The 12,350-nt window shown below is 34.0% G+C and overlaps 1 protein-coding gene across 9 annotated transcripts in view; it reads right to left on the bottom strand.

Annotated features, from left to right (window-relative positions):
* OXR1 (oxidation resistance 1) overlaps window positions 1-12,350 on the bottom strand; it is a 440,301-nt gene that overhangs the window by 48,137 nt on the left and 379,814 nt on the right. For all 9 annotated transcript variants that reach the window (XM_077167465.1, XM_077167468.1, XM_077167471.1 and 6 more), the window contains 2 exons: window positions 11,381-11,565; window positions 8,451-9,190 (listed from right to left, as the gene is read on the bottom strand). In XM_077167465.1, the coding sequence (XP_077023580.1) occupies window positions 8,451-9,190; window positions 11,381-11,565 (925 nt within the window). The remainder of the gene's footprint in view (window positions 1-8,450; window positions 9,191-11,380; window positions 11,566-12,350) is intronic.

Below are 12,350 nucleotides of genomic sequence, written 5' to 3'. Positions count from 1 at the left end.
GAGGTTCGCCAGCCGAAGCGGCTTGGATGAGTGCCAATCCGAATCTCCCAGCCAGCCCGGGGATCCAAATACAGGGAGGGTCGCCGGCCGCCGCAGCCTGGGAGAGCGCCCGTGTGAATCTCCCAGCTGGCCCGGGGTGCCAAGTGTGGTGGGAGGGCGCCAGCCACCACGGCCCTGGGGAGTGCACCGTTCCCAGCCGGACCGGGAAGCCACGTGTTTGGAAGGGACCCCGGTCACCGTTCTCCGCAGCCTGGGGATCTCCGATCCAATTCTCCCAGCTGGTCCGGGGGGCCACACGTGGGCGGGGGGCGCCAGCCGCCGTGGCTTGAGGGGACCACCTGTCCAATTCTCCCAGCCGGCCCGGGAAGGAGGGAGGGAGGGACTCCGGCCGCCTGCCGCCCCGGCCCAGGGAAGCCCGCGCCCCTCGGCAATCTCACCAGAGAAGGTTCTCCCAGCCAGTCAGCCATTCCAGAATGGGGTACGCTGTCTTCTTGATCTCTGTCGTGGCTCCGGGAACTATTCTGTATCGTTTCTACTCCCCTAGTAGCTGTTCTGGAGGAGGTACTAAGACCCGCGCGTCTTACTAAGCCGCCATCTTCTCCGGAAGTCACCGATATTAACTCTCTTAATCTACTTATTTAATAAACAATAATTACCTAAAATAATTATTTTAATACACTTTTACTAAATTACCTTACTTTGAAAAATGGTGCTCGTGATTTTGTAAAGTAAGGGCAGTGAGATGTTATAACTCCCACTTATAGAGGAAGAATGAAGAGTTGAGGTTCAGGGAGGTTAGCTAAAACTAGTGACAATCCATAGGTACAAAGTGGCACAGCCAAATCAAGTTTTTAATACTCCCCTGCCACACAAAACAATGCCATCAATTACTTCATTTTTTAATAGCTCATATGAAAGAGGGGAAAAATCTAAGCAAATTTTTAAAAACATGTAAGTAATAGAAAAAGTGCATATATGGTATTATGTCTATTTTGTGGCACTGTGGTAACAGGTCTTTTATTCCCTTAACAATATAATTTTTAATGAGGTTATGTAAGAACATTGATCCTTAGTTGTAAAGCACTTCCTTGTAAGAACTTTTCCTAGTAATCAATCTGTCCTTTTGAATATTTTAAAATTTTGCCTTCAATATAAAATCATACTCCGTTTGGACAGATATTATTTTAGAATTTAGAAACATGTAAATCTCAATGTACAAGCAGTACTCTTTGGAAATATTATCAACAGCTAAGATCTATTTCTATATCTACATATAGATAACAAATACATCTCAATCATTAAATATGGTCTTATCAACTACTTTGTGGTAGTTTATGCAAATTTATGACATAAAAACAAAATCATTTAAACATACCATGTTTTATACTGATTCACATAAATCTCCCTCAACTACCTGGGATCTTACTAGTAAAATCCATTTTCCAAGTTTGAAATTTATGTCCAGGAACTAGCATTTTATTCCTAAAACATGATTCAATGTCTCTACTACTACACAAGGATTCTTTCTCCTCATGGCTCCCTCTCATTAGGTTGTGGCTTGACTATTATAATTTTCTATATAAGGCTCTACATGCTAAATAGTCTACTTACCATCCAGTTACATTCACAGCAATGTACCTAGGTGGTACCAAGTTTTAATACTCAGAATAGAAAGTACTGTTGCTGGATATATGATTTATTATGGAAACTATAAAAATTCTACCTTTGAAACTAGGTGAGAATTTTATAAAGCTGCATTGCTTTTGTGGGCTATGCAATATTTCCTGAGGAAAAGAGTTCAGAGGCAAAGCTAAACTTGGAATTTAGCAATTTATATATTTGTGACAATATATATTTGATTTCAACCACTACAGATACTAATGCCCAGCAAATGGATTAGTCTAATGCTGATCTGGACTTTCCTGATACTCGTATGTTAGTGATTCATTCAATAAATTTTACTGACCATTTACCATGAGCCAGGCTCTCTTCTAGGTACTAGGAATACATCAATAAACAAAACTAAGTTGCTTGCCTTTGGAGCTCACATGCCAGGGGAAAATGAGAGAAACTACAAACCATGATAAATAATTAAATAATATAAAATGATGGAAGGTGGTAGTTTTAGGAAAAAAAAAATAGTGTAAGAGTCATCAAGATTATAGAAGTGGAGGTCTGGCATAATTTGCACTATTAAATGGGAGCTTCAGGTTAAAGTCTCATTGAAAAGTTAAGATTACAGCATTTATGAACAACATGATAATTGTGAAATAGTTAGCTATGTGGTTGTCTGAGGAAGGAATAGTTCATGAAAAAGGAGTGTGCTTGACACATTCAAGGTGGGCAATGTGGCTGCATGATGTAAAATAGGGGGAGAATAGTGAATTCAGAGAACAGAAAGGACAATAAAATACTGAATTCTAGAGCACCCCATTTTTAAGAGGTTAAGGAGAAGGACAGAAACAAACAAAGGAAAATGAGAAAAAGCAACCAGAGAGGTAGGAAGAAAATCAAGGGAGTGTGTCTCCTGAGTAAATAAATATTTTGTTCAAGAAAACTAGACCTAAGTCCTCTGGTAAATGCTAGGAGATAAAAAGATTTAAAATGATAATAATAATAATAAGATATAGATTCTATTCTCAAGGAGCTTACAATATTAAAAGAACATAAAACAGAAAATAAAAAATATGATACTATAGGAAAACTGAGAAAAGAGATAGTTGAGCAGAAGTTTCAGAGAAGAGATACAAATGAGCAGAAACTTAAGACAGTTCAAGAATTCTTCACTATGTTAAATCCAGTATTTTCAATGATTTGACACTGTACATAATGCTTCAACAATCAAATTTATGGAAACTAAGTGTTCACAAAGCTAATTTTCTTGGCATACATTTTTATTCAATCAGATATAAACCAGTAACACTTAAGTTGGCTTGTCTAAAATTCTAGGCAAAAAGGTTTCAGCTAAATTAATTTTTTAAACTAACCTCTCAGAAACATTCTTAGACACAGACTTTGGGCCGACAGGCCATCTGCCCTCCTACTACGTGCCTAGTAATAAACTCTCTTTGAAACTCCAGTGTCTCAGGAATTAGTTATTGGGCATGTCAAGCTAAAGAATCATGGCCTTTGTCTGGTAACAATTTGGCAACCTCCACATAAAGCTTTGAAGTCCCAGCAGAGAAGAAAAGTCGGGTGACCGAGACTTTTGTAGCCACTGGACTGAATTTAGACTAGTGGCTTCGCAACTGTTGGCATTCCAGAGACTTTTGGCACCTTAAAAAGCTTCAAAGAGAAAAACTGTTTTCAGTTTCATGCCCAGACACCTGACTGGGTAAGTGGGTCAACAAGGTAAAAGTGGACTGGGGAGTAAATACGGCAGTTCAAGTCTCCTTGAACTAGGCCTGGGTCATGCTTCCAGAACGATCCCCTTTTCTGTTTTCTGGGTACCATGTTGCATGGGGTTTGAGGCCCTGACCTAAATTTGTCTGTTGAGTATATGCCTAGAAAATGAGTAATTCAAAAATTATTTAGTATTTAATGAAATTAAGTAGGTCTGTTTAAGTGTTAGCTGGTGTGTTACCTGGGTATAATAAGAGCTTAATGTTTCTTTAATTGTTAATTGGTGTGTTAAGTGGTAAATGCCTATTTAATTATTGGTTGGCATGTTCAGTCTAGTTGTCAATTTGTGTGTTACTTAAAATATAAAAAGTATTAAGTGTCTGTTTGATTATTAGTTGGTATCATCCTGTATTTGTATTGGTCAAGTGTTCCTAACTGGTTACTATTTATGGAAATTCTTTAATAAGGGAAGCTTTGGGCTGTACTGAAAATTGGAAAGATTTTAGTTATTAATCTAAAATAAAGAGGTTTATTTCTGTAATATAATCTGGCCTCAAATGATTTAAAATGAAAACACTACCATTACAGTTAAATTATAGATATTATTTAAAATCGTTTTCCAAAAAGGTAGAAATGGATTGAGATAATATATTCAGTCCTTGAGCTGTTCCTCTCAGAAGTATTTCTGTGCTTGTTTCTTGTGTAACTAACTTTCTATTTGTCTCTGTCTGCCTGTTCAATGTATATTCTCATACCTCCAGGTGGTGGTAATAAAATAACAAAAATTCTTTAAAAAAAAAGCTCTACCAGAATTGCTTGAGAAATAAACAGGTGGTTTTATATAAATTTTATATAAATTGGTACTTCTGAAGTAAAAGAATAAAATGACAGAAAAAACTCTCTGAACTGCAAGATTCAAAACCTTAGTTTTATAATTACTGTAAGCAAATCTGGACATTAGAAGGAAACCATCCCTGGAATTTCCCTAAGGCAATAGAAAACTGCTAAAGGACTGCCCCTGGAAAAAAGCAAGGTTGTTTTCCAATAGTCCTGGTCACAGTTTTTAGTAAAATAAATCTAATTGGAAATAGTTAAAGAAGCGCATAGGAACTCTCAAAATTCAATGGCCCTCACCCAAAACTGTCAACAAGAAAGGCTTCATTCTGCCCCAAGGCCTAACCACTGCCCCAAGGCAGTTATGGGGGGAAATCTAGATATAGAAAGATATGAAGTGTGGGGTTTACAATTTTTTTTTTACTAGGCTGGAGATTAGAAATAGTAAGCATAAAAATGCTACAGAATAGACTATGTTTGTTAATATTATGCTTTTCCAATAATAACTTTGCAATGTAGTAACCAGAAAATTATTAAGATATAAATAGCTTTGGGATATGAGTAACTGAATAAAGTCTAATTACCAAATTTCAGTAAGTAAAATGAAAGATCTTTGACAGATATGGAAAAGTTTTCCTGGATTTAGGCTTGGGACAAATTAAACAATTGCAGTATATTTTCCAGAACTTGACAGTCAATGTATTTTTTAAATTATAATTTTAAGATACTATGAAAACAAAAGGATTTTTTTTCAATCTCTGATAAAAGGAATTTTACGGTAAATTCTGAATTGAATAAATGTGAATTTATTCTGCTTGGGTGTGTTCTCTAAATCTATATAGGCTTACTGAAAAAATAAGTTAGTATTAAAAATACATTCTCAAAATTCTTCTTAAAATAGTCTAGATAGGTTAAGTTACATGAACTCAACAATGTATCTGGTAAATGATGACATATATAGAATGGAATAAAATAAGAATATGCCAATGCTTCAAACGTCTTCTATTTAAGCAATCAGTTAAGTTTAGTAAGAAATACAAATGGATTTTTTTGAAACTTTGATTACTGGATTTCAAAAACTTCTGGCTTTTGGTTACTTGGCTATATATTAAATCAGTATGTAGAAGAAATTGAGTTTACAGTGGCTTTGTTAGTGTCAGTCAATATAATTTATTATTAAATGCTGTCATAAATAGAGAAAATCTAATATTCTAGTTAGAATATATTTGTACCTGAGCATAGTGAAGACAGTAATAATAAAGGAATAAAAATGATGGGAGACCTTAAAAAGCAGATAGACAAAGAATGACCTAAGAAGACCTCACAGAAGAGATGACACTTGTAAGTCCCTTAAAAAAGAAAGTAGCATTTAAATAAACAGAATTCTGGACTAGGTTTTTAGAAGCTATAACTTAATTTTGTGAACTAACATATTCCTAACATAACACTTAGGAATAATGTTGGGGAAATTCTGAGTTTTTCTTTTCTGGATATAAATCCTTTAAATATTGAAAAGCTGATTGTCTCAAACTTGGGGCATTTCTGACCTTTGAAGGTAGTGCTAAACTGGACTGAGGGATTTTAGGTATATTGTAAAGTAATTAAATACATGTGTTCTGAGTATAAAATATATGGATGCCCTCAAATAAGAGGAAAGAATTATAACTGAAAAATTAGGATTTAATGGATGATTTTCATTACTGAATTGTATTCCTTTCTGCTTTCTGGTATATTGGAGTAGAGTGGTAAATACCTGAAAATCCCTAAACTGTAATTCAGCTGCCTTGATTGTAAAAAGGGCATCTATCCAAAAATGATCGTAAAAAGCCCTTAACTTGAGCCTTTGTGACTGTAAGAGCTGTTACTCCCTTTATCTGTCATTTTCAAAGGGCAAAGACCCTAAGACTAATGAATTTGAAGTCAGCCTCTTACATTTGTTAACCATATAGGCTAGACTCTGCTATTGAAAGATAACTTGTCTCCCTTCCTTTCTGCTTACATTTTTAGTACTGAAATGATGGCTCTGCCTCCCCTCCTTTCTCCTATTGAAATGATAATGATAACTCTCTTTTTCTGCTTAGACCTTGCTATTTGAAATTGTAATGACCTTATCTCTCCTTGCTAAAATCCATAAAAACCTTGAACTGCCTAAACTCAGGGAGACAGATTTTGGGCCAAGAGGCCATCTGCTCTTCTACTATGTGCCTAGCAATAAACTCTTTCTCTCTGTAACAAAACAAAACATTCCTCAGTCAAGTCATAAGATAATATGCATTCCAGATAAACCCTGAAACCCAGAGGCACCAGAGTCTCCAAGAATGTCAACTAGTTGCATCCCCTACCCCATAATGTTAATAGCCCAAATGAGAGGGAGGAGTAGTAACAGGGAAGATAGGATTTAACAAGGATTGTGACTACTGAATCACTATATTGATATTTGCTACTTTTCTAGTGTCTTAGAACAATTAGAAGGAAATACCTGAAATTGTGGAACTGTAACCCATACCATACTTTGAAATTTACTCTATAACTACTTGTTAAACTGTACTTTGAAATTTATCACTTTTCTGCATAAATGTTATAATTCACAACAAAAAATGCTAAAACAAAATAAAACCACCTTCAAAAGGAAAGTAGTAGTCTACCTAAAAAAAAATTTTTTAAATAATATACATGAATGCTATATACCAAAGGATTTATATAACCAGGAAGTTCCTAAATTAAGCAGTGTAAAAAGTTTATCTGACAATGGAGGGAAATTTTTTGGATTCCAATTCAAATAAACCAACTGTAAATAGTGAATAAATTCTTGAACTTATTAAGGAATCATATTTTGGGGCAGCGATTGTCAAAGTACAATGATTAATGAAATCAAATGTACTAAGAAATGATGATCATGCATCTATGTGATGATGTTAAGAATTACTGATTGCATATGTAGAATAGAATGATTTCTAAATGTTGTGTTAATTTCTTTTTTTCTTTAATAAAAAAATAAATAAATAAAAGAGGGAACAGAGAAAAATAAAACTATTTTTGTTATAACAGCAACACTCATTTGCCTTTTCCACTCCATTCTTTTGCTAGTATACAGTGGAGTTTTCCAAAGGTTACATGATATGTGATTAAATGTCTCTTCTCTAACAGCTAATGAAATGTGTACTTGTAGGCTCTTTTAAATTTTTTCTTACTTTTAATTTCTAACCCAATAAAATCAATAGACATAAACACATAAGCAAAAGTTCTTTGGAGTCCTGGATCATTTTTAAGAATTTAAAAAGTTTTAAGAAGCACAGTTTTGGGAGTGATAATGATGTTATGGTTATGCTAAAAATTTTTATCTATTACAGATATGTTCTGATATATTTATGGATGACATTAATGATTTCTTGGATTTAAAAGATTTTGGAAAGGAAAAAAGAAGAGTGACAAGAAGACATGAAACAAAAGTAGTAGAGTATTCATAGCTATTAATGTTATTGAAGTAATGGGATTCATTATACTATACTATCTACTTTTCTGTTTGAAAATTTCCATAATAAAAAGTATTAAAAAAAAGTACATGTGTAATTAAGATTAATCTGGAGTTAGTATTTCAGTAGAGTGAACATTGGAAATATTATCTAAGCTATCTGAGCTACATCCCATTCGACCCTAAGCACTAAATATTAAAACTGAAATACAGACTATTATCATAATTAAACAGCACCACAAAACAAAACTGAAAGAGAAAATGGTGTTTATATTTACCTTGAGTATCAGTTTTTATAGAAATACATTTAATCATAAGGTGATGGAACTTTTAGACACTTCCAGGAGCTTTAAAAACTGACTTCTATGTCAATTTTTTTTAAATTGCAGTTTTTAGAAGCTGGAATTCAAATGCACTATAAAAACAACTTTGGCAATTACAAATCACAATCAGAATATCATATGTGTAATGAAAAATATGTTTTCATAAGGTAACACACCAAGAACTGAAAGAGGAAGTGGAGAAATAAAAAATATCAGAGAACTTGTTTGTACTCTCAAGAGAAAATCTGTTTAAAAATAGAATGCAGTGAGTCAAGAATGTTAAAAACATGGTGACATGGTTCAACATGTGTAAAATCTACCTGTGGGATAAGACAGAAAGACACTCTACATGTAACTTGGGTAACATGAGTGAAGGACCACTTGACTACTTGTCAAAGTTGCCTTACGGTAGCTTTTTCATCAGTGAGAAATGAGGAAGACAATATATAAGATAACTTTATATACTTCTTAACACTTACCTTCTACATGTCCATCAGCAGCTGCAATTTTATGCTTAATTTCTTTTTGTGATACCTGTTGAATATTTTCCCTTTGCTGTTTAGTTTGTTGCATAGTATGGGTTTTCCAGAGTTTACGGAGCTCTTCTACCTCTGTCTCTGATTCCTGATTTTGCTCTTTTCCTAATTTTCCTTTGTTGACAATTTGCTTTTGTTTAAATTCGGTCACCTCACCACAATACATACTTTCTTTTTCATTCTCTCCTTGGTGTAGTGAATGCTCAGGGTCTGCATTACCTTTTATACTTGTACTTTGTTCTTCAGGGCCTGATATTTCTTGAAAATTCTCTATAACCTGATCTTCATTTACATCCATTTCAATATTATTTAAATCCATTTTATGAGATAGAGTCCCAACCTCATGCCCAGTATTGGATTTTAAGGGACCAGGAGTACTAGTAGACTCTAATTTGACTGTCAAACATTCTGCTCCAGTCTGATTGACAGTTTGCACAGATTCTGATGATGCACCAGAAGATTTATCTTGTCGCAGCTCATCTGAAGAGACAAGCTCCTCTCGTATAGGAGAGAGTTCTGATTCTGTGAACACATCTTCAGAAAGCGATTCCTCAGTGCTCCTGGGAGCAGTGCTGGCACTATCATTTCCTGCATCGCGGATTCTTGAGTCTATTTCATCCGTATTACTTCTTGTCATTTTCTTCAAATGGCAGATATCCCTTCCTGATAACTGATCTATCTCTCTGTTAGTAAACAAAAATAAAAGTTATTAGAATATTAAAATTATGCTACTCTACTTTCCAGAAACTTAACAGTGAATTAAAATTACTCAAAAGGTTTTTCTAAAAAGATATAGCACACATCTCTTAACAGGATACCAAAAACGAACTAAATGATTAAGTCAAACTTTTGCTTCAATTTCATGAGATTTGGGAAATATTCATGTAAGATCTTCTTGCAGGAAATCCACCTGCAGAGAATTCAGTGAAAATTCTTAGTAAAGTTATAATTCCAAATTAAAATTTATTTACTGATGGAACATGGAAAATAAACTTGAATAAAATTTTGATTAAAATTTTCAATCTCCTATTGATTGATGACACATACACTCAGTGTATACCTGCAATCAGTTAGAGATTAAATTAAAACATATGGCTCAAATATAAAGCTAAGAACCAAGTAAGTAGGGGTGGGCCACAGTGGCTCAGCAGGCAGAGTTCTCACTTGCCATGCCGGAGACCCGGGTTCAATTCCCGGTGCCTGCCCATGTTAAAAAAAAAAACAAGTGAGTGGAATTGAGGCAAAAATATTTAATAGAGGAAATCTTCAGACTACCAATAACAACTGTTAATTAAGCTCTAAGAGAACTTTTTCAGCTAAAGAGCTTAAATATTAGATGAATGGTTCATAACAGGGCCCAGATTTCCATGTTTAATGGCATTTGTATATTTAAGTACTAATGGCCAAAAGCTAAAGTTCTATAAAAAGGAAATACAAACATTCATACTATATAATATGTCAGCAATTAAAAATGTTGATTACATGCAGTCCATGTTATTTGGAAATGGATATAATGGAAATTGTATGAGTTCTTAGTGGAAAAGTAGTAATATTTATGCATATACAGTATGAGCATGTAGAAATATGCTGACAAGAAAAACAAGACATTATGAAAGTAATTTGCTGTCTTGGTTGATAACTTTTCCTTTGTCTTTATTTTTTGATATTTTCCAAATTTTCTATAACAAGCACATATATTTTTCGTAACTAGGATAAGTAAAATTCATTTAAAAAATATTAAGTAGTTGAAGTCTAATTCATATCTCCGGCTCCTTTGTATCTCATTCACTTTAAGAAACACACACAACTGATTTATGCTATTAAATATACAATAGTGTCATCTACTGGTGATTCACTCAAACTACATATATTGAGTCTTAAAACTTGCGTGAGGTATTAAGAAACTATTTGACAGACTATTTATAAAACACTAAGGTGGGAATTAACAAACCGAATATGACTATATTTAGATAAGTAATGTACCCTTCAGAGTTAATAAACTGAAAGGCTAAATATTTACTTATGCCAATGATACTGCTACTGATCAATATATTAGTTTCAGATAAATACCTTTGAAAGTGACTTCACAAGCATCATGACAGAAGAAAACCAAATTTCCTACTTATTTTTGCCATACATGACATTATTCTGTAAAATTGCTTGCTTTATTTGGTACCAAATATTTGTAAGGTGTAGTTTCACACCTTTGTTATCAGCTTTACACAAATCCCCTGAACAGTATATTGCAAGGTAACCGTTTGTTTTTTTTTTCCTTTGCATGGGCAGGCACCGGAAATTGAACCCAGGTCTCGGCACAGCAGACAAGAATTCTGCCTGCTGAGCCACGGTGGCCTGCCTGCGAGGTAACTCTTTATAATTGTATAACTTGTGTTTTTCTCCCTCTATATTTGTTACAACTCCAAGGCAGAGGGGTACAAAAATACAGAAATAAATAAAAGCAAAGCTTCTTTAATTATAGCAATGTTAGGTGTTTGCTCATATAACCTCCTCCAAACCTCATTCCCAACTCTTGAGGAACTTTCAAGTAAAATTTGAAAAACTACCATTGATGATGGTTACTGAGAATTTTGGATTGTATGCTGAATAAAAAAGGGTTGGTAAACACTGAATTAAATAAGTTCTATAGGTTACTTTTCAAATATCTGGTTCTCTGGCCAAATAAAGTCTAAAACAATTCCTAACTATTACAGGTACATGAAGAATAATATTTTCAATATTATATGTTTTCGTATTTCAAAGTTGATAAAATGAAAGGCAGTTTTAATAAAACTAATAAAAATTCCTGAGTATTAGACCAGGGTCAACTATCTAGATGCAATAAAATTGTAAAGGAATATAAATACCACTCTTACATGGATAAGGATTCCTTTATTTTGCTATCCAAAATTTCTTTGTACATTGCAGCTGACATCACCTCTTCCATTGGACACATGATGCCATATTCCTCACAGCCATTCTCTTGAACCAAGGGGTCAGTTTTATGTGGATCAAACATAATATTATTTGGTGTAACTAGCAGCACACCACTGACTGTGCCCTAAGATGAAAAAAGAAAATAATGTTTAAACTTTAATGTTTAAATTTTCAAAAAGTATTCTAGCTATTTTTACTAGCTTTAATCTGGTATTAGGCCACTTATTACATATATAAAGGTAGTAAATTAAGCACTACGGCATTCTCATGAAAATGTTTTTAACTGAACTCAAAATTTCTCTAGAAATTGCCCTCTTCAGTAGAGGCAGAACACAAAAAAATATTGTATTCACTCTAAAACAGTCAAGTCAGGAATTCACATTTCCAGCCTCAATAAAATGCTGAGTTATCTCATATCAGGAAGATAACTTTAGTAAGGTAAGAAGGGATTATAAGATCCTACAATGTAGAAGCCATGCTTTACATCAACTTGTATATGCTTCCTGTGTTGTTTCTCACTACATGTGCCAAATACAGCTTCATGTATAGCCTCAATAAATAATGCATTGATAATTTAAACCAATTATAAAAGGAAAAAGAGTACTGTATCTTTAAAAAATAATTTTAAATGTTTTAAAATCCCCATTTCCACTTGACACAACTACTACCAAATCATGTGACCTTGGGCAAGCAAAGCCTCCAGATCTCAGTTTCCTTATCTGTAAAATTAGATGACCCCTAAGGCATACAGTAGTCATTATGAATTTCACTATGTAAAGCTGCAAAATTTTTAATTCACTTGTACAAATACCAATACAAATCTGAAGAGTCCAACCCTCTGATTTTACAAATGAGCAAACTAAGGTCTGCAGGCAGCTGATTCCATTAACATTAGCTAATATGTACTGA

The sequence above is a fragment of the Tamandua tetradactyla genome, chromosome 6 (genome assembly GCF_023851605.1).
Source record: "Tamandua tetradactyla isolate mTamTet1 chromosome 6, mTamTet1.pri, whole genome shotgun sequence".
Classification (NCBI taxonomy): domain Eukaryota; kingdom Metazoa; phylum Chordata; class Mammalia; order Pilosa; family Myrmecophagidae; genus Tamandua; species Tamandua tetradactyla.
Note: the sequence above shows the minus strand (reverse complement) of the source record. Positions and strands in the feature narration are given on the sequence as shown.